Source organism: Castor canadensis, chromosome 7, assembly GCF_047511655.1.
Source record: "Castor canadensis chromosome 7, mCasCan1.hap1v2, whole genome shotgun sequence".
Taxonomy (NCBI): domain Eukaryota; kingdom Metazoa; phylum Chordata; class Mammalia; order Rodentia; family Castoridae; genus Castor; species Castor canadensis.
The window spans coordinates 142,294,615-142,322,595 of NC_133392.1; the positions used below are offsets into that span (position 1 = coordinate 142,294,615).

Here is a 27,981-nt window from a genome sequence, read left to right on the forward strand (position 1 = left end):
CCAGCCCTTTTTTGTGACAGATTTGTTTGAGATAGAGTCTCGAAAACTATTTGCCTGCACTGGCTTTGAATCATGATCCTCCTGAGTAGCTAGGATTACAGGCCTAAACCACAGGTACCCAGCAGGCAGGTTTTTTTTTTCCTTCAGTGCTGGGGATGAACCTTAGCCTTACACATGCAAGTGCGCTACCACTGACCTACACCCCCAGCTGGATGAATGTTTCTAATTCTAGTTGTCTCAATCTACAAAATTACAGCAAACATGACTAGTTCATATAGTTTTTTTTTTTTGGTGGGACTGGGTTTCAAACTCAAGGTTCCACACTTGCAAAGCAGGCATTCCACTGCCTGAGCCACACCTGCAGTCCACTCTGCTCTGGTTATTTTGGAGATGGAGTCTTTTGAACTATTTGCCTGGGTTGGCCTCAGACTGGAAGCCTCCTGATCTTGCTCCCAAGTAGCTAGGATTAAAGGTGTGAGCCACCAGCACCTGGCCTCAACATTTCTTACAAGTTTCTTTTTTTCATTCCTTGTTCTTATTCAACACTTATCTTTTTTTCTCCATTTGACACAAAATAAACTTTTCTGTTAGCCTATATTAATTATATGAAATACACATGCATACAAAATATACTTTGATTATATTCACTCTCCCAGTCACCGGTCTAGTTCATTTTAACAGACAACCACCCTGTAGTTACTAGAAGGCATCAGATTCATTTCTCTGATAACAATTTATTATGTTAGTAGCACACAGACCAAGTATTAATTGAACAGGAACTTTGTCTACACACAAGTGGCCAATGGTATGTGCCATTCTATGGGGAACTGCGTGCATTTAATCAATATATTTTAGGTTTTTGATCTTCTGCTTATGCCGCTCAATTTGTTTCTGCAGACGTTTGATCTCTTCCTCATGAACATCGATCTCATCTTCATGATGTTTCTTCAAGGCTAACAGTTGTTCTTTAGTCTTCTCTCTACAAGGACACAGTGGCTCAGGGTTTATTTCAATCCTTCACCCCCAAAGTGATCTCTAAGCCCAACATGAAACACCTAAGGCAAAGAACAGGTGTTCCAATCCCATAGGAGTCCAGCTCACCATCATCTTTCTGTCCCCAAGTCACACTAGTGAAATAATCCCCCATTTTTCTTTACTTTTTTTTTTTTTTGTGGGACTAGGGCTTGAACTCAGGGCCTTCACCAGAAGCCATTCTACTAGCTCTTTTTGCAACTGGTATTTTTTTTTTTTGAGCATTTATTTTTTATTTATTTTTTCTTTTATTATTCATATGTGCATACAAGGCTTGGTTCATTTCTCCCCCCTGCCCCCACCCCCTCCCTTACCACCCACTCCAGCCCCCTCCCTCTCCCCCCCACCCCCTCAATACCCAGCAGAAACTATTTTGCCCTTATCTCTAATTTTGTTGTAGAGAGAGTATAAGCAATAATAGGAAGGAACAAGGGGTTTTGCTGGTTGAGATAAGGATAGCTATACAGGGCATTGACTCACATTGATTTCCTGTGCGTGGGTGTTACCTTCTAGGTTAATTCTTTTTGATCTCACCTTTTCTCTAGTTCCTGGTCCCCTTTTCCTATTGGCCTCAGTTGCTTTAAAGTATCTGCTTTAGTTTCTCTGCATTAAGGGCAACAAATGCTAGCTAGTTTTTTAAGTGTCTTACCTATCCTCACCCCTCCCTTGTGTGCTCTCGCTTTTATCATGTGCTCATAGTCCAATCCCCTTGTTGTGTTTGCCCTTGATCTAATGTCCACATATGAGGGAGAACATACGATTTTTGGTCTTTTGGGCCAGGCTAACCTCACTCAGAATAATGTTCTCCAATTCCATCCATTTACCAGCGAATGATAACATTTCGTTCTTCTTCATGGCTGCATAAAATTCCATTGTGTATAGATACCACATTTTCTTAATCCATTCGTCAGTGCTGGGGCATCTTGGCTGTTTCCATAACTTGGCTATTGTGAATAGTGCCGCAATAAACATGGATGTGCAGGTGCCTCTGGAGTAACAGTCTTTTGGGTATATCCCCAAGAGTGGTATTGCTGGATCAAATGGTAGATTGATGTCCAGCTTTTTAAGTAGCCCCCAAATTTTTTTCCAGAGTGGCAACTGGTATTTCTGAGATAGGGTCTCAAGAACTGTTTCCCCGGGCTGGCTTTGAATTGTAATCCTCCTGATCTCTGCCTCCTGAGTAGCTAGGATTACAGGCGTGAGCCGTGGGTACTGGCCTCAGATTCCTCTCTAAAGTAGAAAACTCCAGAAAAGTATGACATTAGTCCTTGATTTTTTTTTTTTTTTTTTTGGTGGTACTGGGGTTTGAACTCCAGGCCTCTTTGCTAGACAGGCACTTTACCACTTGAGCCACTACACCAGCCATTTTGTGTTGGGCATATTTTTGAGATAGAGTCTAGGTTGGCTTTAAATGCAACCTTCTTGATCTCTGCCTCCTGAGTAGCTAGGATTACAGGCATGAGCCACTGGTGCCTGTCTTAGCCTTGATACTTTATCAGAGGAACAACTCAGAGAACCAGTTCCTTTTTGGGGAAAAAGTGAACAAAAAGAAGTAGACAAACAGACATGGTTAGGGTATAAGTATTCATCTCCTCTCCCAATCTGCATAAGGTTTTCTTTGTCTAGAGAAATGCATGGCCCAATGTAAAGGATAAAAATAGGGATTTCTTGCATGTGCAGTATTTGGTAGTTTACTTAAGTCTCAAGAAGGTACTAGACTGGGAGGAGTGGGGGAGAGGGAGAAAATGGAGGCGGCAAACCTAGCTAAGATATATTGTAAGCACACATGTAAATATTGCAATGTATCCCTTGTACAATTAACAAATTAAAAAAGGGACTAGATCAAAATGTTGGTTTGGCAACATTTAAGCCTCAGTTTCCTTAACTGTAAAACTTAAAGGCCCAATTAGATGGTATCTAATTGCCATACCCTGGCACTCTGGCATGACAGGAGTCAAGGTGACAGTTGTTTTGTTGTCCTGGGAATTGAACCTAGGGCCTCATGCACTTACTCCACCCATTGAGCTACACCCCAGTCTCATGATAATTCTTTTCTTTTTTTTTTGAGACAAGGTTTTGAGTTGTAGCCTAGGTCAGACTTGAACTGGAAATCCTCCTGCTTCAGCTTCCTTAACGCTGGGATTACATGCTTGCTCTGTCATGATGGGCACTGGATAATGAAAGTTTTGTTTTGTTTTCAGTACTGAGGATGGAACCCAGGGACTTGTGCAAACACTACCACAGAACAACAACATCCAGCTCCATGACAATTCTCTTTTGGCACAGACCAAAGGGAAAACAGATAAGATCAGTTCCTTGCTGCTCCCCAGTGTAGACGAGTGTCAATGTCAGCTGAAGATAATTCAGAGCTGGGAGAGAGAATTAGATAGGCCCAGTTCACTCCCTGCTTCAAAGCAGGAAGGAGAAATCTACAGCACAGAGTCAGAACCAAGCAGAGAAGGGCAAAAGTCTCCAGGAGGGGGTGGAGTTCAACCATGAGCAGGTACTACCAGCTCCTATGACCCACTCACGCTGGCAGGTGGGAGACACGTGTGTGTTTGAGGTGTCTACAAATGGCTGACGGGTCTGAAGGCTGTGGGAAATGACGCGTAGGAGAAAAAAAAGGGGGTAATTGGGTGAATGACGGCTGGGAAGTCAGGCTCAGAGGGTATGCAGGGATTGAACGGTTGCATCTAGACGTTGCGTGAAGAGTATGGGGGCGATTCGCACGACTCGGAGTGGGGGGAGGAGATGCAAAATGATAAGCAAGTAAAGCCGGGGAGTGAGAGCCCCGCTGGAAATGGTTTGGCTTGGGGGTTGTGTTACTGCTGGGCGGGGAAATAGGAACACCATTAAAGGTCGGGGCCCAAGTGTGGCCACCAAAGGGCTAAAAGGCTTGGGGCCTGGGAGTTCTTCCGGGGGATGGGCGTCCTAAGGCAGGTAGGGATGGGTGGGGCGACTGAAAACTTAAGAAGGATTGGAAGAGGGATCTAGGGCTGGACTTCGGACCATGTGGGCCTCACCGGAAGTACCGGTCCTCTTCTGCCTTGCTTCTCTTTCCGAAGGCCCCACCAGCTTCCCGGATGGAGCCCGCGCTCCGGTCAATATTATCCGCCTGCGTACAGAGAACCCGACATTGGTAAAGGTACAGAGGAGAAGATGGGATCCGCTTTCAGGGATGGGCAGCGCATGCTGCCGCAGCGTACCTGGTCCGAGCCGAAACTTCGGGTTTGCATGGCCCTCACGCTCCATACGCCGAGCCGCGCCCGGGCCACCAGCGCCGTCCCAGCCATTGCTACTAGCGCAGCACCTTCCGAGACGCTGCCGTACTTGCTTCTGTGCCTGCTAACCCAGGATGGCTGAGCAGCCAATCTGTTCGGCTCAAGGGCGGGATCACATGGGGGTAACGAATCAGGATAGAGAGGAGGCGGGTTTCCTGGAGTCCACAGCGAATCCGGAGAGGAAGGCGGGCCTACTCTTAGCCAACCGCTCCCAAGGGTTTAAGGTGCCACAGGACTGGAGAATCCTAATGCAGGAGGTTGGAGAAGAAGATGAGTGTTAGATCTTGCACCCGTCAGAATTAGGCGTGCCGTTCACCCCCACCTCGCGATTCCAATTCTAATGTCGACATTACTAAAAACGCAAAGGAAACCGTCCCTTTTCTGGTCTAGTAGCATCAATTGGGTGGGGAACATAAGGGTTGGGGGAGCCACGCCTTGGATCCTGACGTCCAGATACCGACCTTCAACACGCCCCGATTCATACTTACAAAGTTACGTTCATCTCTCAGGAGGTGTCTGCGTTCTTTTGTTGAATTGATATTTCAGTCTTAAGCCTTAGTTTAAATTTGACCTTAGAGACTTCTTCCCTGACCTTCTTAGTTATTCTATCACCAGTGATTCTATCATATCTCCCTGTTCTGTTCTCGTTCCACATTTCACCTTGTGAAGTCCTCAGGGCCTTGACTTAATCAGGTAGGTAATGAATTAATATTTGTGAACTGTACTAGTGTGTTGCTTAATGGACGTGATAACCGAATTTTTAGTAATGTGCGATGGAATGGAAAAGTGCATACCTGGGAGTCTCAGGAAGGCTTTGCCTTGACCTCCCTTCGTCCTAATAAATGTGAACATGGCAACAGTACCCTTTATCTTTATGAAATCTACAGCCCTTCCTTATGTCATTTTCTCTCTCTCTCGGCTGTTGTTGCTTTTCCTTTAAATTAGGAGAGGGTTGGTTCAAATTATCCATCTTAATCTTTACAAAAATACCTTCTCTATTTTCTATGAAATAGAACTGGTTTTGGTTGTTCATCTGTTGGTCGGGAAAATACCAGCCCTGGTTTGTATGACTTACATGGGAGGAATAGCAGGTGCTGATTGCAGAAAACTCAGAAAAACACAAAAGCAGAAGGATGGAAATGATCTCTCTTATGAGATCACTAGTTATACTTTGATGTGTTTCTAGATGTTCCTCGAGTGCAGTTTTTTTTTTTTTCTTTTTCTTTTTGATACTAGGGTTTGAATTCAGCCTACATCTTGAGTCATTCCACCAGCCCTTTTTTGTGAAGGGTTTTTTCGATATAGGGTCTCATGAACTATTTGCCTGGGCTGGCTTTGAACCTTGATCCTCCTGATCTCTGCCTTCTGAGTAGCTAGGGATTACAGATGTGGCCACCAGGCCCTGGCTTGAGTGCTGTTCCAGCTTCAGAAATTGTTTCCAGTCCTCAGATACTGCTGTTTCTTGATCATCTCTTAGGCTGGGAGTATCCAGTGGAAGATCTTGCTGAACTTGTACAAAAGATCCATGTAGGTACTAGAATGGAACATAGAAAAATAAAATAATTTTAAAAAGAGAAAAATAACTGTTGGTGGATGTGTTTCTTTCGGGGTTGGCGTTTGAACATGTTGGTTGTGGAGAAACTGGAATCAGCATACATTGCTAGTGGGGATTTAAAATGATTAGCTCCTGTGGAAAAGAGCTTGGTAGTGGTTCAAAAATTAAACATAGAATTATCATATGACTCAATAGTTTCACAGGCACTCACCTACATGTACATGCATGTTCACAAGCAAAAGGGAGAAATACACAAATGTTTAACTGATGAATGGATAAACAAATCATGGTATAAACATACCATAGTGGAATATGATCCAGCCATAAAATGGAATTAATTCTCATGCATGCTTCAGTTTGGATAAACCTCAAAAATATATGCTGTGAAAGGAACCAGACACAAAATGTCACATATTGTATGATTCCATCTGTGAAAAATACACAGAGTAGAAAATTCTGGATAGAACACATTAGCTGTTGTCAGGGACTGGGGAAGGGGGTAACTTCTTAATGGGGACCAGGTCTCCTTTTGAGGTGGTTATGTTGGAACCAGATAGAGGAAGTGGTTATTGTCAATGAACTAAAAGCCAATGGAATGACTTATTCCATGTTATGTATATTTCTTTTCTTCTTTTTTTTTTTGTGGTACTGGGGCTTGAACTCAGGGCCTACACCTTGAGTCACTCCACTAGACCTTTTTTGTGATGAGTTTTTTCGAGGTAGAGTGTAGCAAACTATTTGCTACGGCTGTGCTAATATTACAGGCGTGAGCCACCGTCGTCCGCCTCTAGTTATTTTTTTTAATAGAGTCTGTTGGTTTTTTGCCCCATCAGGCTGAGACAGCGATGACTGGCGCGGCGTCACATACCCAGCGTTATTGGTTGAGATAGGGTCTGGCGAACTTTTTGCCCCAGCAGGCCTCTAACTTCAATCTTCCCCAATTGTGCCTGCAGCCCTGCGACGGCCTCGATTTGACGCTGCTAGCACTTTAAGTGTGGCTGGACCGGGGAGGCGGGGCTCGAGAGGCGGGCTTGCTAGAGTCACGTGAGGCGGCGCATGCGCAGGAGGGTCACGTGGTGGCTGAGCCGGGGAAATGGCGGCTTCGGGAGACAGCGGGGCTTCGGGCGGCGGAGGCAGCACTGAGGAAGCGTTTATGACCTTCTACAGTGAGGTGAACACAGAATGAGGACTAGTGGCTCCGGGGCGACCCCGCCCAAGCCTCCTCTCCCATCGGGCGGAGGCAGTAGGTCGCCGGGCCCGGACCGTTGGCCAGTTCCTCCTGTCCGGCCTTCGGGGCAGCGGGGGCAGGGGGTGTGTGTTCGTGTCTCCCACTAATGGCTGCTGAGATGTCCCCGAGCATCGAAAGAGGGGCGGTTGTCCCAAGTGTGGAGCGAGACCGCGAGTGTGGCCAGAGAGTGTTCTGGACGGTGGAGTCGCGGACTGGTGAAGGCCGGGCCCTTCCTGGGGTTGACTTAGCCTTCTTGGCTCCGGTTCTCACTCTAAACAGAAGCATTCTCCTCTTTGACTTGTCTGTGATGATATGTTTTACTGACTTTTTCTGCGACTCACCAGCGCCAGGCAGTGTGCACCATGACAGATAGGTGTTATATGAACCACGTTTTACAGATAGCGAGCCCGAAGAGTAGGGAGGTGAAGTAAATTGTTTGGGTCTTAACAGCAGTTGACACTTTGGTGTCATGTTCAGACAGGAGTAAACAACTATTGCATCTCCAGCGCCTATTACATAGTGATGTTCAGTAAACATGCGTTGGATAAATGAATGAGTAAAAGAAAGAAAAGCACTGCATTCGGAGTCAGAGGCCCTCAGTTACCCTGACTTGAATCCTTCTGTGACAGTAATTTTGCGGATCATTCGTTTCCATGTCTGTGAAAGGAGGGAGTTAATATTAAAACAAACGTTTTCGTGAGGAGAAAGGATTTCACAGTATGCAGAACAAGAAGCATCTTTTCCAGAGTAAAAAGCAAGGCTGAAGATGGGATCTCTTTAATTGAACATGGACTTGAGGAATGGGTGTGACCTCACCAGGCTGTTAGCTACTTAGAATTAAGAACCATGTCACATTCATCTTTTATCTCTGGTATTTTTAACATAGTATTTTCATAGTGTTCAATTTAAATCTAGGGATAAGCACATCCTCTATAGTCTGTCCTTTTGAAATACTTCATTGGAAAGTGATGATGCCTTGGTACCAAACTTTATTGGCTTCTAATGACTCAGCAATTATAACAGAGCTTGTTTTACTTACCATCTCTTAATAGGACAAGGGGTTTCATTGCAATAATTGAGTGAATGCATATGGTGTACTTTGAACAAATTCACCTCTCCCCATCTCTTTCATTGTTAATTATTATTTTTGGTGGTACTGGGGTTTGAAGTCAGGGCCTGATGCTTGCTAGGCAGGTGCTCTTGTTTGAATTGGATGGGAGAAAGTACCTAAGGAAAGAGTTTTCAGTCATCACTTCACTACTGTTAAGTCTGTCCGTGTACTATTGTGCTATTTGGGTGTTCAGGGATATGGTGGTAAATCACAGAGGAAAACCTCTTGTCTTCAGAGAGCTTACATTCTATAGAGAAAGATAAATCATAAACATGTACCTGTAGCACTGGGAAGGGTATGTGTTAGGAGGAAAAATAAGTCTGGGAATCAATATCCACCTCTGTCTCTGTCTCTTTCTCTCTCCCTCCTTCCTTTCCTCTCTCCCTTCCCTCCTTGTCTCCCTTCCCTTTCACCCCTCTTCCCCTCTCCAGGCACTCTACCATTTGAGCCCTGCCCCCAGCCCTTTTTGCTTTAGTTATTTTTCCATTACTGTCTTGAGTTATGCCTTAGCCAGCCAGGACCACGATCCTCCTACGTTTGTTTCTAGTGTAGCAGGAATGACAGGAGTGTGCAGCCACACCCAGCTTTTTTGTTGGTTGAGATGGGGTCTTCAGACCCATTCCCCCATCCTTACCTCCCCACCCCCACTGTTCTCAAACCATGATCTTCCTGGGTGGCTAGGATGAAGGCTGTGAGCCATTGCACTCACTGTCTTTTTTTTTTTTTGTCTTTTCTGTGGTACTGGAGATTGAACCCAGGCCTTGCACATGCTGGGCAAGTGATCCACCAGTAAGCTACACTCCCCGAATCAGATAAATTCTCTAAGATTCTTTTTCTTATATGTAAAGTGGGGTCAATAGTAATACAACCAAATAGGATCATTGAGATTAATAAATACATGTGAAGGTTTTACATTATTAAAACAATGGTAGGTGTTTTAATTATGCCTTAAAGTGTTTAGCAAAATATGTCTTGCACATAGTAGGGCTGGAGGTGTGACTCAAGTGGTAGTAGGTCTCTCTAGCAAGTGTTTGACCCTGAATTCAATCTCCAGTACCACAGAAAAAGAAAAAAAGCATCTTCCTATCTTGCACATGATACACATAGGTAAGTATTGTTGAACATGTCAATGACTATTGTGTTAAGGTTGACATTCACTTTAGTATTGAACTTTACTAATGATGTTTTTAATTCTCTTAATTTTAGGTGAAACAAATAGAGAAGAGAGATTCGGTTCTAACTTCTAAAAATCAAATTGAAAGATTGACTCGTCCTGGTTCATCTTACTTCAATTTGAATCCATTTGAGGTGAGCTGATTTATGTTGGTAAAGTCTCTATAATGGGGAACTTTTCATATCTGTAGGCAAATTTATATTAGAACACATACTTAATTCCTATAAGTTGGAATTTAGAAAAGTGGTAGAGAAAAGTAATGGAATTTGTATAAGTAGATGTCTTTGAACATGGATGGTTTTGTTGTGAGCATTGTTGGAGGGGCAACATGTTAAAGAAATGGAGATGGTCTTTATCCTGTCAGAGATTCTTCATCTCTCTCTCTCTTTTTTGGTAGGACTGGGATTTGAACTCAGGGCTTTGTGCTTGCAGTATAGGTGCTCTATTGCTTGAACCATACCTCCAATCCACTTTGCTCTGGTTATATTGGAGATGGGGTCTTGAATTATTTGTGCAGGCCAGCTTCAAACTGGGATCTTCCCAATTTCAGCCTCCCAGGTAGCTAGGATTACAGGTGTGAGCTACCCGTGCCCAGCTCTCCATCACTTTTAAGCAACACAAATATATAAGGATTTATTTTCAAAAATTAAGGAATAGCTAGCCCCAATTTAGGATCTTTGATTCAATCAACTTTATAAAACTTTTCTGTTTCACTTAAACAAACAAAAAATACCATATAACCAACAAAACAAAAGGTCATAAGATTTTAGATAAACCTAATGCACTTTTTTTTGTGGTATTGGGGTTTGAACTCAGGGCTTACACCTTGAGTCACTCCACTGGCCCTTTTTCGTGAAGGGATTTTCAAGATAGGGTCTCCAGAACTGTTTCCCCAGGCTGGCTTCCAACTTCAGTCCTCCTGATATCTGCCTCCTGAGTAACTAGGATTACAGGTGTGAGCCACCAGCACCTGGTTCACTTTTTTTTTGAGATGGGATCTCATTATGTAGTGGAGAGTGGAGGCTAGCCTCAGAGAACTCTTTTTTTTGGCGGTACTGGGGTTTGAACTCAGCCTCACACTTGCTAGGCAGGCACTCTACCACTTGAGCCACTCCACCAGCCCTACTTTGTGATGGGTATTTTTGGGATAGGGTCTTGAGAACTGTTTGCCCAGGGTGGCTTCAAACGTCCATCCTCCTGATCTCTGCTTCCCTAGTAGCTAGTAGCTAGGATTATTAGCGGGCACCTGGCCTCAAGAGAATTCTTGATCCTTCTGCCTCAGCCTGGATTTGAAGAACTCTTCATTTTTTTTTTTGAGGACAGGGTTTGAACTCAGGGCTTTGTGTTTGCAAAGCAGGTGTTGTACCACTTGGGCCATTCCTCCAGTCCATTTTGTTCTGGTTAATTTTGGAGATGGGAGGGTCTCTTGAACTATTTGCCTTGGCTGGCCTTGAACAGCCCAGTCTGAACCTCCTAAGTAGTTAGGATTATAGGCATGAGCCATCAGTACTGGGCTCAGAGAACTCTTGATCCTCCTGCCTTAGCCTCAGGGAGCTGGGATTATAGGTATACACCACCATACCCAGCAAATAGACTTTTTGATTTCCTGAATTTTATGACTTTTTCTGATTATGAAAATAATGTTTATAAAAAAACTTGAAATATAGCGGAAACAAGAATAAATAATCACATATGATTGCACTTAAGAGAAATCATTACTGTTGTTTACACTCATAATATTTTATTTAAAAATAGGAAGGGGTGGGGCACCAGTGGTTCATGGCTGTAATCCCAGCTACTGAGGAGGCAAAGATCAGGAGGATCATGGTTTGAAGCTAGCCTCGGACAGATAGTTCCTGAAACCCTTTCTTTAAAAAAAACTGTCACAAAAAAGGGCTGGCAAATAGCTATCCTTATCTCAACCAGCAAAACCCCTTGTTCCTTCCTATTATTGCTTATACTCTCTTTACAACAAAATTAGAGATAAGGGCAAAATAGTTTCTGCTGGGTATTGAGGGGGGGAGCGGGAGGGGGTGGAGTGGGTGGTAAGGGAGGGGGTGGGGGCAGGGGGGAGAAATGAACCAAGCCTTGTATGCACATATGAATAATAAAAGAAAAATGAAAAAAAAAAAAAAAAAAAGGGCTGGCAAAAAGGCTGAAGCAGTAAGAGTGCCTGCTTAAGCAAGCATGAGTCCCTGAGTTCAAATCCCAGTACCAGTAAAAAAAAAAAAAATGATGGAACATACACTGATGTTTGTGGGGGCATTGTTGAAAATTGACCCAGGGCCTGACAAACACTAGACATGCATTCTAACACTGAGGTATACTCCCAGCCCCAACTTTATGCTATTCTCAATGCTGTATTGCTGCAGGAATATTTTCATACATTTTAAAAAGTCTATATATACAAAAGGAAAAAAAAACTAAATGTAAACAAAAAAAATCCTGTATGTTTATATTTACAATTTATACTATTAATTAGTTATTTTTGACAATAACCCCTTGGTGTCCACCAAAATCCAAGGTATAAAATGATGTGATATTTGCATATACCCTATACACATCCCTCTTGTAGACTGTAAATCTTCTTTAGAGCACTCACAATAATACAGTGTACATGGTATGTAAGTGGTTGTTACACTGAATTGTTTAAAGAATAATAAAAAAATCTATGTGTTCAAGACAAATGCAGTTTTTTTTTTTCTGGATATTTTTGATACATAGTTGGGTGACTCTGGATACAGAGTCTATAACTGTAATTAGTGTTTCCTGTGGAGTGACAGATTGGGGACCAACCAGTACAAAGGCTAAGATTTTAGTTCTACTAGTTAATGTAGTTCTGAAAGTGGAACTCACTGCCTCATAGCTCTTGTGTAGAGAAGGAAGTGTCTGAATTTGTAAAGATACCTTAAGGTTACATCCTCAGGAAGGTACAAGGTTGTGTTGAGTGGGCAGGACTCTGTGACTGTCCTTTAGAACTGTTGACTTTTTTGTTTCATATGAATGTGCCAGCTATTTAAAATGGATGTGTGCCAATGCCTTTTTAGGAGATTGCTCTTTTGTGTGTGTGTGTTTGTGTGTTGGTGGAGATCGAATGCAGGGTCTCATGAATGCTAGGCAAGCACCTTATAGCTGGGCTCAAACTACAGTCCTACAGTTGCTTTTGTTTTCTTTTTTTTCCCTGATGGAACCGGGGTTTAAACCTAGGGCCTCATGCTTGGTAGGTAGGTGCTCTACCACTTGAGCCCCTCTACCAGCCTCGTGTGTGTGTGTGTGTGTGTGTGTGTGTGTGTGTGTGTGTGTTTATGTGTTATTTTTGAGATAGGGTCTTGCTTTATGTCCAGGCTGGCCTTGAACCTCAATTCTCCTGATCTCTGCCCTCAATTCTCCTGATCTCTGCCTCCTGAGTAGCTAGGATTATAGATGTGAGCTACCAATGCCTGGCCCTAAAGTTGCTTTTTGTTTGTTTTTGTTTTGCAGTACTGGGGTTTGAACTCAGGGCCTCAGTCTTGCCAGGCAGGCACTCTACCACTTGAGCCATAAGGTCTCAGTCAGGATGAGTTGTTTCTAGTGTTTTATAAAATCAGTAATTTCGGTTTTTTATGAAGCAACTCTTGAGACACCTAATGAATCAGATTTTTCTTCAAAGGTAAGGAGACTGGACTGTTTCTAATAAAGAGAGACAATATACTAGTAGCTATATCTCAGCTATCAGTTAAAATTTGAATAGTCTTCCTATGTACCACCTTACTGAGCAGCAGGTAGAAAAAGGGAAAATTAGATGTGGCTGTTGGAATCTATTAAGGAATATACCCAGGGAACACTATGGTTGTGTTTTTCTTTCCTTCCTGCCATTTCTATAGCCCCCTGTTTGGGCACATTTCTGTCAGCTGTTATGCAAACATCATTTTAATGAATTCTATAATTTATAAGCTAAGGCCCTTTCCCCACTTCCTTAAGTGTCCTCTGCTCCGTTCTGCTCAGTTCACATTCCTTCTTTTGAACTTGAATGGTCCTATCATAACTCCACAGATCTTTTCTGTTTATCTTGTTCTACACCTTGTTTTCAAAGTGTTTATCTCACAGGACTCTGAAACTTACATAGTATTAACAGACCAGAGAGTTCAGTTGTGACTTAAGACTAGGTTTCTGTTTCAAGCAAGGAGAACCAAAGGATCTCAAAGAAACCATTATAATAGTTTGAGTTTAGGAACTTTTCTGAATGTCACAGTTAAACATTTTTTTCCCCCTATGTGGTGATTAGTTAGCTCTTTGAGGTCCAAGACTGTGCATCTGTCATTGCTATATTCTTAAAACCTGAGACACAATAGGAGACCCCATGGGTGTCTAAATAGTCCTGTATGGTTTCTTAGAGCCATTGTGGCAACATGGCATGGTTCATTTTTGTCAGAATTGTTACTGCTCTGTCCTTTGTCTCCTGTTATCTTACATTCCTGTGCACAGTAGTGAGCACAGTATCTAACAACCTTAGGTGCCCCAGAAGTTTGTACTGAATGTATAAACTTCAAAGAGGTTTGGGTGATGAGTGGAAGTCCATTGTCTTCACTGTTTCTTGGCTATATGTGGTACACATAGCTTTTCAAAATAAGAAAGGAGTTGGATTAGTTTTGAAGGCACTCAGTGAAATTTTGTTGGTCAGTATACATCTGATAAAAATAACCCTTGGAAAGAACATTTTTAGGTCTGTGTGTGTTGTACCTACTAGGTGCATGTATCTTTTTGCCAAATCATGTAACAGTAAGCTGCAGATATAATGCCTCATGCCTACATATCTTAGCATGTATCTCTCCCAACAAGAACACTGTTCCATGAAATTACAACACCATTACTACACAGGAACATATTGTTAATTTAATAACCGTACCCAACACCCAGCCCACACTCACATGACCCCACTTTGTCCCCTAAATCTCTCTATACTATTTTTTTTTTAAACTCGGGAAACACTATCATAGTCATTTTGCTAGCTCTGTGTATCCTGTAACATTCTGTGAACCTCAAATATACACAAAACTTTTTTTTTTTTTAATGGGGCTGGGTTTTCGCTGGTAAATGGATGGAATTGGAGAACATCATTCTGAGTGAGGTTAGCCTGGCCCAAAAGACCAAAAATCGTATGTTCTCCCTCATATGTGGACATTAGATCAAGGGCAAACACAACAAGGGGATTGGACTATGAGCACATGATAAAAGCGAGAGCACACAAGGGAGGGGTGAGGATAGGTAAGACACCTAAGAAATTAGCTAGCATTTGTTGCCCTTAATGCAGAGAAACTAAAGCAGATACCTTAAAGCAACTGAGGCCAATAGGAAAAGGGGACCAGGAACTAGAGAAAAGGTTAGATCAAAAAGGATTAACCTAGAAGGTAACACCCACGCACAGGAAATCAATGTGAGTCAATGCCCTGTATAGCTATCCTTATCTCAACCAGCAAAACCCCTTGTTCCTTCCTATTATTGCTTATACTCTCTCTACAACAAAATTAGAGATAAGGGCAAAATAGTTTCTGCTGGGTATTGAGGGGGGGGGAGCGGGATGGGGTGGAGTGGGTGGTAAGGGAGGGGGTGGGGGCAGGGGGGAGAAATGAACCAATCCTTGTATGCACATATGAATAATAAAAGAAAAATGAAAAAAAAAAATGGGGCTGGGTTTGAACTCAGGGTCTCATGCTTGCAAAGGGGTCTTGTAAACTGTTGGCCTGGCTGGCCTTGAACTTCTGTCTTCTTGATCTCAGCCTCCCAAGTAGCTAGTTTTACAGCTTTGAGCTACTTTTAAAAAAGGAATCAGTCAAGTCATATGAATTACTTTTGGCATGATTAGTTCTAAGCTGTAACTTTTTTTGGGGTTTTTTTTTTTTTTTATGAGGGTGTGAGGATTCTCATCCTTTTTCATTCATTTGGACACCTGGGGTTTGTTGCACCTTGTTTGGCCCCAATAGATTCCTTTTCTCCAGAACCAGTGCTTATCCTCTGAATATTTTTTGGTATTTACAGTTAACATCCCCTCATCTGTAATCTTCTATGGCTCACTCTTCCTATTGAGTGACTCTTTCTCCCTTGGGAAAGTATGATTGGGATGCTCCACTCTTGAAAATTGTTGTGAAGGGTGGTTCTTCTCCCTCACCCTTAGTTGTGCACCTAATATCTGAGAATGAATATGCAGCTATTATAACCTTAAAAAGTCTATTGAGGTGGGCCTGGTGGTACACATCTGTAATGCCAGCTCTTGGCAGGCTGAGACTGGGATACATAGCAAGTACCAGATCAACCTGGGCTACATAGAAGTGTGTCGAATGCATGAATAATTATTTTGCTGTATTACCTACCAGTAACTATGGCTTCAGGTGAGCGGTTTGAATGTTATGAAAGCTGTAGTTCTTTATATTATTTGTTCCCAGGTGTTTCTAAGGTCCTGTAAGCATCTAAACTTAGCATGACACATTGTTTTTCAGTTTTGATTTCTCTGGTTGTATTTTTCATTTCAAAACTTCTCATTTTTTTCTCTTTTCATTCCTTAATACCCAATCATTATTTTTACTAACTTTGATTTTTAACTATGCTGGGGATCAGAGCTGGTGATCAATCCCAGGGCCTTGCACATGCTAGGCAGGTGCTCTACCATGAGCTACATCCCCAGCTCTCTAATAACTTAGAATTCACTTGTAAGCTCTGTCATCATTTCTTTCAGTGAGTCTGAAACTCTAATGTGATAAAATCACTTTGGGCTCTTGTTTAAATGTTTGTTTTAATTTAGTCAGACTGAAGTAAGGCCTGATCATTTGTATTTCTAACAAAGCTTTTCACCCTCTGCCCTTTCAGTGCCTATCTCTGGCCTTGAATACAGAATAAAACAGTAGGTGCTATATGGAATCCATGGACTGTACTATGAAATCATCTGCTTCATTGAGTATCTTACAATGCTTTTCCTTCCCCCTCCCTCGCTTTTTTTTTTTTTTTTTAACTTTTCTTTTTGAGACAATGTCTTGCTACGTAGCTCAGGCTGTCCTCAAACTCAGATCCTCCAGTCTCAACCTTCCAAAGTGCTGGGATTCAGGTGTGCACTTTACTACCCAGCTCATTTCCTTCTTTAAAAAGTATTTACATGGCAATTTAAAAATAGGTGTTCCTTCTTATGTATTGTCACACTCTATTACATAGCAGTGTATCCAGTAGGTAGAAGTTACAAGAAATGCTTGAATGAATGAATGCATTTGTGGTGATGGGTTCAGAATCCTTGAAGAGGAGTGGCTACATTAAGATACTGAAAGTTGTAGAATAATGATGAAAATGTTTGAAGCAGATCTTCTTGCCATTTGTCCCTACCCTAACTTTATGGAGTTGGAATCAGATTTTCCTGAAGTGGGTCCTGGGCATTGCTTGCAGGTTTCCACAGTGATTCTGATGTTCACTCTGGGTCGAGAGTCACTGGGCCAGGAAAATTACAAACTGATCATTTCTGCATTGAGATGAAAATCTGGTAGCTGATCTAATTTTTTTTCCTTTGGGGTTGCTCTTCTTTTTCCACATTTGCAAAGATAAGGAGAAACGAACATTACTTTTCTTAGTGAATAAAGGAGAAGTGCAATGTTTTCTCTTGTCTCTAGGGCTAGAGGGGTAGCCCAGTGGTACAGCACTTACCTAACTCCTGAGGCCCTGGGTTTGATCCCTAGCACCAAAAAAAAAAAAAAAAAAAAAAAAATCAAAACAAAAAACATGTCTCTTGTATTTAAGCAAATTATTTCTTTCTTTTCTTTTCTTTTTTTTTTTTTTTTGTGGTCCTGGGGCTTGAACTCAGGGCCTTGAGCCACTCTGCCAGCCCTTTTTTGTGGTGGGTTGTTTTCGAGATAGGGTCTTGCATACTGTTTGTCAGGACTGGCTTCGAACCATGATCCTCCTGATCTCTGCCTCCTGAGTAGCTAAGATTACAGGCGTGAGCCACCGGTACCCAGCTAAGGTAAATTATTTCTGATGGAGAGAAAGTTACCATTGTATTAATTGAGAACTGTAAAGCAGTATAACTGTTAATTCTGTTACTGATCTGGTGTTTTTTTGTTTTTTGTTTTTGGTGGTACTGGGGTTTGAGTTCTGCCTCCTGATTGCTAGGCAAGCACTCTACCTTTGAGTCACTCCCACCACCCAGCCCTCTTTTCGAGGAGGGGGGCGATATTGCACTTTGAACTCATGGCCTTGTGCTTGTTACCACTTGAGTCACACCCCAGCTCTCTCTCTCCATTTTTTTTTTGAGACAGAGTCTCCCTGTGTACCAGGCTGGCTTTGAACTTGGGATCTTCCTGCCTCCACTTTCTGAGTGTTGGGATTATAGGTGTGTACCACTATGCCTGGCTGTGATTGTTTTATCTCTTTAGCAATTTTTAGAACTCTGTGCCAGCCAGTGTTGTAGAACACAGAGTACTCTTTTAAATGTTGATTATTAATATACCTATATGTCATTGTAGATATTTGTTTCTCTCTCTGAATATATATATGTATATGTATATTGCACTCAGGGTCTCTCACATGTTGAGTACTCTACAAATGAGCTATTTACCCATTCCTATATTTAATCATTGGGCATCTCTTAAATATAAATTATTTAATCTTTTTTACAGTTTTATCTTGATTCTTCCAGGTTCTTCAGATAGATCCTGAAGTGACAGATGAAGAAATAAAAAAGAGATTTCGACAGGTACAGTACTGCTTCCTTGTAATAAGAGTTTGAACCTGTTGAAAATTTGTGAAGCACATGATTCTTGTAGGACTTGTACATTGGGGCCAAAATTTAATCTTTTCTTTTTCCCCACAACTTTAAGCTAGATAACTAAAACTCTACTGACATAAAATGTCAAATAATGACTGTAGCTTTCCTATGAATAGAATGAATTTATATTCAAATAGAATATCTTCAGCCTTTTAATTGAGAGGAGAAAGTACAAGGTAGAATAGTAGAGTTTCTAATCTCTTGGCTTCTAGAAGAGAATATGCCAAAAAGAAATTCATTATGCTTTTTTTATTTTTAAGACTTCATTCCTTAATTATTTATTTTATTTTATTTGTTTGTTTTTAAGCAGCAGAATCTCTCTGTTGCCCAGGCTGTTCTCAAACTCTTGGTCCAGGTGAAATGAGTAGCTGGGACTACATCTGTGCACCAGAGTGCCCAGCTTCTTCTTCAATAGCTTTATCTCTTGTAAAGTTAAGTAAATACCCAAGAAATACCTGGTTTAATATAAACAGCACTTTTTTGAAAGTTCTCCAGAAAAGTGGATGTATAACCTCTGATTCTTGCACATTCTTGTTTAGTAACTTTAGCTACAAAACCTTACAATAACATTTTTTAAATCCTTCCAGTTTTGACAGCTTAATACCTCCTGGCCTTCTAGCAGTTGGGACAGCAATCATATTTCTATAATTTATCTTTCATATGGAATTTTCTATATATTTTATTTGTTTATTTTTTTAAACCTTTCTTAACTTCTTTGTACCTTTTTTTGTACTTTTTTTTTTTGCTCTACTTCCAGAGTGCTGGGATTATAAGCACGCTGGACTTTTTTGTGTTTTGTTTTGAGACAGAAGTCTCACAGACTGGCTTTGAACTGACCATCACCCTGCCTCTGCCTCCAGTGCTGGGGTTGTAGGCATGGTGCTGCCTCGCCCAGGTCTGTACGTCATATTTTAGTAGGGCCTGACTTCACTTCTTCCTGATATAATTATTAATAAACATTGTGATTGCTTCTTTTTTTATTGTTTTATTATTCATGTGTGCATATAAGGCTTGGGTCATTTCTCCCCCCTGCCCCCACCCCCTCCCTTTGTGATTGCTTCTTGAATGCAGTAATTTTCTCCATATTGCTGACTCATAATTGGCTTCTCGTCTGCTATTAAGCCAAGATATATTTACTTGGCCTGCTTAGTCATTTTTCATTATGTAATTTTGTAGCTTTTTTCTTCCTGAGCGTTATTCTGCACTTAAATTTAGCTTTTTTTCCTTTTCCTAAAAATTTTAAGTTTCCTAGTATAATGCATTAGCAATGTTTTCCAATTTAATAAATGAGCAAGCATTCGAATCCTTAGTCAAACTTTTATGTAGCTAAATAAAAAGGTCAGTAAGAGTCAAGAGTTTTCATTATGTCATTATATGGCCTTATAGTTAAAGAGTGTTGGTGTTGGAACTATATGACTATAGTTTAAATCTTGACTTTCTGACCCACATACAAGCAGTGTGAACTTGGGCAAGTTAATATGAACCGTTTGGTGCCTGTTACCTCAGTTAAATGAGGTATATTATATAAAGTACTTAGAATTTCTTGGTGCATCCTATATCCTCATTATATGCTAACTACTGTCAGTATGCTAGTATGCTAATTCCTGTACTTTCATTGTCTTATGTCTTCAGTATAACAACCCATTTTGACCTAGTTACCTAGTCCCATTTACAGAGCAGGAAACTGAAGTGGAGAGGAGTTGAATTGCTCAAGGTCTCATAGCTAGTATGGGATTATAGTTGGAATAAGAACCCAAGATTATGGCTCTGAGGAACACTGCATTTAGCATTAGATTCCCATTTGCTTTCATGCCCCAATACAGTTAGTTCTTTTTGTTCTAGCTAGTTGATTTTTTACCTGTAATGACAGTATGTTAGAGATTAATCATGGATGTCTGAAAGAATCAGGGATTTTTTTTTTAACTTTCTTATAAAAATTTTATCTGCTAAAAAGAAAGAACAAAATGAATGCTCATATCCATCATCCATATCCAAGTCACTTCATTAACTATTGACGAGACTAACTTTCTCTTATTGTAGTTATCTATATTGGTGCATCCTGACAAAAATCAAGATGATGCTGACAGAGCACAAAAGGCTTTTGAAGGTATTTGTGACTTTACCTGCTCTTGCATAACATTGTCAATGCTAGGGTCTAACTGTTCTGTTGTCCTAGATCAAGAGAAGAATGTTATAGTTTTGTCTTCTGGTCATGAGGAAGCTGTGAATTTCAGTAAACAGTTGGTTAAGCAGAATGTTGCTGTTTAAGAAGTAGAGCTTGGGGACTGGGGGTGTAGCTCAGTGGTAGAGCACTTGCCTAGCAAGCCCAAGGCCCTGGGTTTGATGCCCAGCACTGCAAGAAAAAAATGTAGATTGTAACTTTGCTTTATTTAAACTTTTATGTGCCAACAGACTGTTATTATGTAGGATCTTTTCTATGAACCTAAGGAAAATAGGAAATATTTTATCAGTGAATTAAATCTAGATCTGGTGGTGTATTAGCCTTGAGTGTATATTTAATTTTTTTCCAAGATTTTCAAGGTCATTGCTGTAGTTGTATGTTTTTTAAATTAGTTTAACAACAATAAATAAATTAAGAAAGTAGGGAATGCTTGTCAACAGCACAAGTCTATTTACACTGCCTGAGTATAGTTCAGACTTTCAGAGGGTGTTTGCAGAAACAGTTAATTTCAATGTTTTGCATTAGCTGTGGACAAAGCTTACAAGTTGCTACTGGATCAGGAACAAAAGAAGAGGGCCCTGGATGTAATTCAGGCAGGAAAAGAATACGTGGAACACACTGTAAGTATTTATAGTGCTGTTGTGTTTACAGGAAGTATCAGCAAGCCTTGGGCATCTTGTAGGAGGGTAAAGGTAACACTAGAACCTACCAACATAACTTGTACATGGTCTCTACCACATAGCTGTGGCCGTCATGAGTAGGGTGTGCCTAAAGCTAATGTTCACCCCTAAGAGAAGAGCTCAGGATGAGGAATGGCTAGGACACACTGCTCCTCTCTCTTTCCCTACTAGCCCTGTGTTGTGGACAGAGGGCCATTCTTACCTCTTAACTTATGTTGCCATGTTACCCCAGTGAGAGTGGAAAAGTGGAGTGACTGTGCTGAATGATGCTTGACTCTTGATTTTTATTGTCTCTGTGAAGGTGTGGAACATGGGCTTGAGAAAGGCTGGCAAGGGGATGAGTAAATTAAAAAAAATAGGTATATGTTCATATTAATAACAGGATTGGGAAGGATGCAATTGAAAGAAATTTAGTTACAGTTGAGTTTTTTTTTTATTTTAGGAGGTTATATATTTTAGGAGATTATGTAAATCTCCTAAATGGTGGGAAATAACGTGTGTGGGCAAAAAAAATCTTTTGGTTTGGTTTCTGAGAAAGGGTCTTGCTATATAATGCAGGCAGGTCTTGAACTCACAATTCTCCCGTAATCGTGCTGGGATTACAGGCATGTGCCAGCATGACCTGCTTTGTTTTAGTTTTTACTTGCTGGAGCAGGAGTCTCAAGGCCATTTATAAGAACTGTTTTAGTGGTGAGTGCTTGTGGATATAACCTTTCTTTTGAAGTGCTTTGGGATCTCAAACAATGTTATAACCAATAATAATGATGAATTCAATATAGATGAGGAAAATGAGTAAAAAGAGGAGAGAAAGGACCATAACCGTGCCCTGGTAATTGCATTGAAAATGGTCCTCCTAGGCCAAATCCTGGTGGAAATCAGAATAGTACATAACAGTTTTCTCCTGTCATCCTCCATGTTTTTCCTATAAGGAAGTCATCCTTAGACTTCTTGGCCACAAGGTGGCAGTAGGACTCTTCTAAATTTGGAAGGCACTTGGCTTTTTGATGGTGTAATAGGTTATTTAATGGAGTAGCTTCAATCTTTTGTGAATGGGTATATTTAATATTATCCTGGTGGTGGTCAAAGTGATAAAAATATCAGTTGACGTGATGTAAAAATGTTTGGTTTCTGGCGTTTCACAGTGAAAGATGATAAAGAACGCATTTGTAGAAACGCCAGAAACATACTGCTTGTGCTTAATGTCACACATTTTGTAACTTCTTCTAAAACTTGACAAGTATATTTTCTTTGCTGTAACTTTGTAACCCCAAGTGGAGAAAGATAAATGGGTAATCTGTTAATCACATCCAAGGCTATTTAGATCTGGCTTGATCTTATGAGTTGGGGACAGTCCCTCACTGCTTCCCCCTCCTCCTTTCTCATAGAGTGGATTTTGGGTGAGGTTAGAGAAAGGACCCATGGTTCTTAGTTCTCCTTGGTTGCATTCCTGGGTGTTTTAATTTTTGGGGGGCGAGGGGTGCTCATCTTTTCTTAATACAAACTTGTTAATACCTGTACCTACAGAAAAGTGCAAATCACAGGTGTAAAGCTTAGTGGATATTCTCAAAGTATGTGCTCATATTTTGATGACAAAAATTCTTTTTAGGTGAAAGAGCGAAAAAAACAATTAAAGAAGGAAGGAAAACCTACAAATGTAGAGGAGGATGATCCTGAGCTGGTGAGTTAAATATGGGAAAATCCACTTTTTTTGTGTAATTGGGTCCCTTGATTGATGGGTTAAAAAGAGAGAGGCCTAAAGAATGAAGAGTATGTTCTAGAAGCATTTCATTTTAACTTAAAGCATGTAAATGTGTGTTCATTCACTTTTTTTCTTTCTCATTTACCCTTTTTCTGTTGTAAACCATTTCTGTATGTGTATATCTGCTGACTGGAGTTCATAGTTGACTTTTTTTTTTTGAGTGGGACTGGAATTTGAACTCAGGGCTTCATGCTTGTACTCTACCACTTGAGCCACTTCACCAATTCTATAGACTTTTTATGCCTTGTAAGTTGCATAGCGGAAGCAGAGAGCAGCTTATTCAGTGGACATTGGTTAGGGGAATTTCTCCTTCAATTTGTGTTCAGTTGCTTCATTGTCTGGAAATTTACTCACTGTGAATCTTACCACTTATTTTGTTTTTTTACAAGACTTACAGAGGAGATGCTGTTTTGCTGGGGAAACTTTTTTGTAGCTTCTTTTTTTGGCAGTACTGAATTTTGAACTCAGCTTGGCAGGCACTTTACCACTTGAACCAGGTCATCAGCCCTCTGCCTACCTGCATTTTAGTTAGGTGTATCTGAGTCAAGATGTATTAGATCTGGGATCTAAGTCATAGCACCAAAAATGTTAATGGAAAGTGGGCATGGCCCAGGCTCAAGTGGTAGAGTGCCTGGCTAGCAAGCCCAAGGCCTTGAGTTCATACCCCAGGATTGGAAAAAAAAAAAAAAAAAAGTTACCAGAAAGTTTAACAGTGATATGTGCCTCCATTCTTATGTCTAGTGAGAGAAGAATTCAGGCAAGATGTGAAAATATAATGAGAATGATAGTAATTATTAGGAAAAGAGTACACTTTCAGTAGACTAAAAGTGGGTTGTCTCTGGAGTGAGAACATCATGTAGGATACTTTTTAAAAAGGCTCTTTCTGAGCTAGGGGTTTAGTTTAGTGGTAGAGTACTTGCCTAGCATGCTCGAGGCTCTAGGTTTAATCCCCAACACTACAAAAAGAAAAGGAAAAAAGCAGGCTCTTTGTCTTCATGCTTTCTACCTAAGGGTTCCTGTTATCTGTTCCTGTCAATGTATTGGATAGGATTTAAGTTCAGATGCATACAACTGAGAGTCAAAATGATGGGGGTTTGCACGAGATAGACTTGTTGTCTATCCCGTATAGTAGTGTTTAGGAAGGTGGTTATTCTGCCATGTGTTATCCAAGATGTTGGCCCACTTCTGTGGCTCTGTCGACAAGGATGATGCCCCATCCTTATAGTTCAGGATGTCTCCTGTGCCAAACAGCAGAATAGAGGATGGGGGAAGAAGGAATCCACCAATCCTACTAAGAGCATTTCAGAAGTTGTATATCATTTTCCCTTGCTGTCCCATTAACTAAAACTTAAATTATGTGGCCACACCTAGCTATGGGGAAGTCTGGAAAATAAAGGCTTTTATGTTGGGTGGTGGGTTCCTGTATACAGTAGGAGATTGTGGTGGCGGAACCAATTGCTGGTTTTGAAGACTAGATAGGAACCAGCAGGTAAAATATTTTGAATCAAAAGAATAAAAGTTATTGATCTTTGGAGTAAAGTACCCTCAGAAATCTCAGGTGGTGGTGATAAAAAGAGAGTAGAATTTTTTTTTCTTTTTTTTTGGTGGGACTGGGGTTTGAACTTTGGATTTCATGCTTGCAAAGCAGGCACTTTACCACTTTATCCATGCCTCCAGCCCAGAGAGGGTGCCCCTAGAATTTTTTCTTTTCTTTTTTTTTTTTTTTTTTTTTTTTTTTGTGGTACTGGGGCTTGAACTCAGGGCCTAGACTTTGAGCCACTCCACCAGCCCTTTTTTGTGAAGGATTATTTTTGAGATAGGGTCTGTTGAGCTATTTGCCTGGCTGGCTTTGAACCACGATCCTCCTCATCTCTGCCCCCTGAGTAGCTAGGATTACAGGCGTGAGCTACTGGCACCCAGCCCAGAATTTTTTTCTTAATGGTGCTTTTTATCAGAGCCAGGTTCCTGTGTACCATCAGTATGGTAGAAGAGGAAAGATCTCATAGGCAGGTGGGTTATTTGTATTTCAAGAAAGACAGTGTCATTAACTGGTTCTCTCTGAAAAATCTTTTCTTGGTGCGTTCTAACTGCTTTTGTCTTGGGTTTCAAAAGTAAGTAATTGTTTCAAAGTTGCTGGTAAAATACTTACTTTTATTTTCTTTTGTCCTCAATTTTCTTGTAGTTCAAACAAGCAGTATATAAACAGACCATGAAACTGTTTGCTGAGCTGGAAATTAAAAGGAAAGAGAGAGAAGCCAAAGAGATGCATGAAAGGTACACATCTGCATATTTACTTAAACCCTATCTAAATTCCAGCATTAACTGACATTGGCCTCTGAGGATTTTCCTAATGAAGGAATTACTAGCATGTCATTTAAAAGACATAAGTTATGTGAAACAGCCAAGCTTTTGAATCACCAGGTTAAAATGTTTTCTGGTTGACTTTGGGAAGTAGTGAAGACCCGTCCTTAAGTAGTTTATTTGCATTCAAGAATATCATGTATTTTCTTCTGACTTTTTGGAATGAAATAGGCAGAGTTATTGAGGCCATTGTTACTGAGGTTAGATCTGTTTTTGGTCTTCTAGCTGCAGCTTTGGTGAGTGTACAGTATTGTATGTGTAATCACTTACAACATGTTATTCTAAAGTATTTCCCTTGATCTTTAGTTTAGGGACTGGAGTGTGGCTCAAGTGATAGAGCGCTTATGTGAGGTCCTGAGTTCAATCCCTAATACTGCAAAAAAAAAAAGGGGGGGGGTGGGGGAGAAGGTGGCCCAAATAATACATACACATGTAAGTGAATGTAAAAACAATAAAATAAAAATAAATCCAAATTATATTGTAACTCACATATAGCAAATAAATATGTCCTTTGGGAAAAAAAATACTGTTTAGTTTGGTTTCTGTATTTTGTATTGCTGACTGGTATTCAGCAATAGCTATATTTTCCTAGTTGAGGTTGTATGAAATGTCCCTATTTTAGGGTTGTGTTTTGTCTAAAGACCCTCTTAATTAATAAGCTCTGCTTTTATAGCTAGTAGAGCCACTTGCCTAGCATGCATAAAGCTCTGGTTTAATCCCCAGATACCACAAAAACAATCAAAGAACCTCTGCCCTTACAGTGTTCATCCTGCTGAAATAAGATGGTCTATGTTTTTGGCATAGCTTTCTTGCTGACAGAGCCCCAAACTTCAAATTACTATTGCCTAAGATTACCTTATCTATCTGTGTAACAGGAATGTTTATATCATCTCCAAACTCCTACCCATGATCTTATCTGCATGTTTTAGAATGACACTTATATGAAAATGCTTTTTGTTTGTTTTTTGCTATGACTTCTTCCTACCTCAGCCTCCAAGTGCTGGGATTGCAGATGTGTATCACTAAGCTCAGCTATAAAAATGAATTGAATCCTTTCCAGACAACCATCTTTATAGACTTCTAGGGAATTGATTGACTTTACAGTTATTTTTATTTGGTGGTACTTGGATTTGACCTCAGGCCCTCGTTCTTGCTTAGGCAGGTGCTCTCCACTTGGGCCATGCCCCCAGCCCTGTTTGTGTTTTTTTTTTGAGACAGGATTACTGTGCAGCCTGGGCTGATGCTGAAGTAGTGATCCTCCTGCCTCTGCTTCAGAAGCCCTGGGGTTACTGTGCCCTTGATTAACTCTGAATGTTTGCTTCTGTGGGGCCTTAGCTTGTACGGCTATCACAATCTGTAACTATTACATAAATAACGAGGTCTGCATTTTCTCCTAGGAAACGACAGAGGGAAGAGGAAATTGAAGCTCAAGAAAAAGCCAAACGAGAAAGGGAATGGCAGAAAAACTTTGAGGTAAGTTGGCAAGGTGGCAAAGGATTCTTACTCCAGAATAAGGGAGCTTACTGGGCTTCTAGGACTGACTGGGGCAGAGGGAGGAAAACAGGATATATGGGGCAAAAGGGAACTGTGGAAGATGAAGCTGGGCCTGCTTCCCTTGTCCTGATAGGATTACTTAGGGTGCATACTGTCTATTCAGAGTGGATGACTTTGCTTCTGTCCCATGACACATATGAAAAGAGAGAAAATGAGTAACCCTCTTAATAACAAGGCAGAAATTCTTGTGAGCCTCTCAGCATGGCTGGCTTTGTGGCATCCATCCAAGTTTTGGGGGACAGTAGGAAGGTGTAGTGGAAAGAGTGGCTGTCCTGTTGACTAGGTGTATGTCTTTGAGAAAATGGTTTGCCCTCTCTGAGCCTCAGTGCTCTCATTTGTAAAATGCTGGTTGCAGTACATACACACCGTAGCTAGCTTTTTGTGAGGGTTAGAGGTAACATTCGAGGGGTAGGGGTGTAGCTCAGTGGTACAGCGCTTGCCTAGCATGTATGAGGCTGTGGGTTTGATCCCCAGCATGGCAAAAACAAACTAAAGAAGTAACATATGCTTTAGCACAGATGTTTACATCTAGCCCAGTGGTCTCCAATAAATGGGGGTGTTATCGTTGTGATAAGTATTACTCATCGTGTCCTCTTGCAAACTGCTTTGAGAGGTGGTATTGAACTTTTCTGGGCCCCTAGAGTGGGAGATAAGCTCTACTCTGTTTTACACTTGTATTATTTCATACAGCTTGACCTGGCTGGGACGGTGAGTGGATGGCGGTGTAGGTTCAGGCCCTTCCTCTGTTAACTTGACTTCTCACCTCAAACTTTTTTGTTTTCTTTCTTTAGGAAAGTCGAGATGGTCGAGTGGACAGCTGGCGAAACTTCCAAGCAAATACGAAGGGGAAGAAAGAGAAGAAAAATCGGACCTTCCTGAGACCACCTAAAGTAAAAATGGAGCAGCGTGAATGACCATGAATGGGTCACAGCCACAGAACCTTCCCAGCTGTCTCCTTCCTGCTCTGAAGGACTCATTCTTTTCTCTCACCTCCACCTGGACATAGAGTAGTATTTGCTTTTTAGTCCATTTTGTTTTCAATACAATTTAATATTGATCAGAGTAATTCTTTTGTACATTGAAATGAGGGGCTTGGTTTTAAAAGACCTTCCCCTACTCCTTACCCTAGAACAACAGGATTGGAAGGTACCACCTTTGGTGCCACCTTCTCTTCCCATGGCCTGTAACTTAATGTTTTGTACTTCACTGAATTGTGATGGTTAGAAACTTCATGTATAGTTTGTGGAAATCATCCAATTAAACATATTGCTTACAGTGGTGTTGC

General features: G+C 41.0%; 2 protein-coding genes across 2 annotated transcripts; one reads left to right on the plus strand and one right to left on the minus strand.

Moving 5' to 3' along the window:
- Nucleotides 1-714: 714 nt before the first annotated feature.
- On the minus strand, nucleotides 715-4,403 carry Atp5if1 (ATP synthase inhibitory factor subunit 1). The gene is made up of 3 exons (XM_020178621.2): nucleotides 4,239-4,403; nucleotides 4,056-4,147; nucleotides 715-979 (listed from the first exon to the last, which is right to left on the minus strand). The coding sequence occupies exons 1-3, from the start codon at nucleotides 4,323-4,325 to the stop codon at nucleotides 838-840; spliced, it is 321 nt and encodes a 106-aa protein (XP_020034210.1). The 5' UTR covers nucleotides 4,326-4,403; the 3' UTR covers nucleotides 715-837.
- A 2,485-nt stretch (nucleotides 4,404-6,888) lies between these two features.
- Dnajc8 (DnaJ heat shock protein family (Hsp40) member C8) lies at nucleotides 6,889-27,971 on the plus strand. The gene is made up of 9 exons (XM_020178666.2): nucleotides 6,889-7,039; nucleotides 9,414-9,515; nucleotides 18,032-18,088; nucleotides 20,201-20,267; nucleotides 20,868-20,962; nucleotides 22,629-22,700; nucleotides 24,964-25,055; nucleotides 26,540-26,615; nucleotides 27,488-27,971. Exons 1-9 carry the CDS (start codon nucleotides 6,962-6,964, stop codon nucleotides 27,608-27,610), a joined length of 762 nt encoding a protein of 253 aa, XP_020034255.1. The 5' UTR covers nucleotides 6,889-6,961; the 3' UTR covers nucleotides 27,611-27,971.
- The last annotated feature ends 10 nt before the right edge of the window (nucleotides 27,972-27,981 follow it).

Coding starts and splice junctions, on each gene's coding strand:
- Atp5if1 (XM_020178621.2), bottom strand. CDS start 4,325: ATGGCTGGGACGGCGCTGGTGGCCCGGGCGCGGCTCGGCGTATGGAGC. Junction 4,148..4,238: donor GAAGTTTCGGCTCGGACCAG/GTACGCTGCGGC, acceptor CTCTGTACGCAG/GCGGATAATATTGACCGGAG. Junction 980..4,055: donor GAAGAGGACCGGTACTTCCG/GTGAGGCCCACA, acceptor GTGTCCTTGTAG/AGAGAAGACTAAAGAACAAC.
- Dnajc8 (XM_020178666.2), top strand. CDS start 6,962: ATGGCGGCTTCGGGAGACAGCGGGGCTTCGGGCGGCGGAGGCAGCACT. Junction 18,089..20,200: donor TAAAAAAGAGATTTCGACAG/GTACAGTACTGC, acceptor CTCTTATTGTAG/TTATCTATATTGGTGCATCC. Junction 26,616..27,487: donor AATGGCAGAAAAACTTTGAG/GTAAGTTGGCAA, acceptor TTCTTTCTTTAG/GAAAGTCGAGATGGTCGAGT.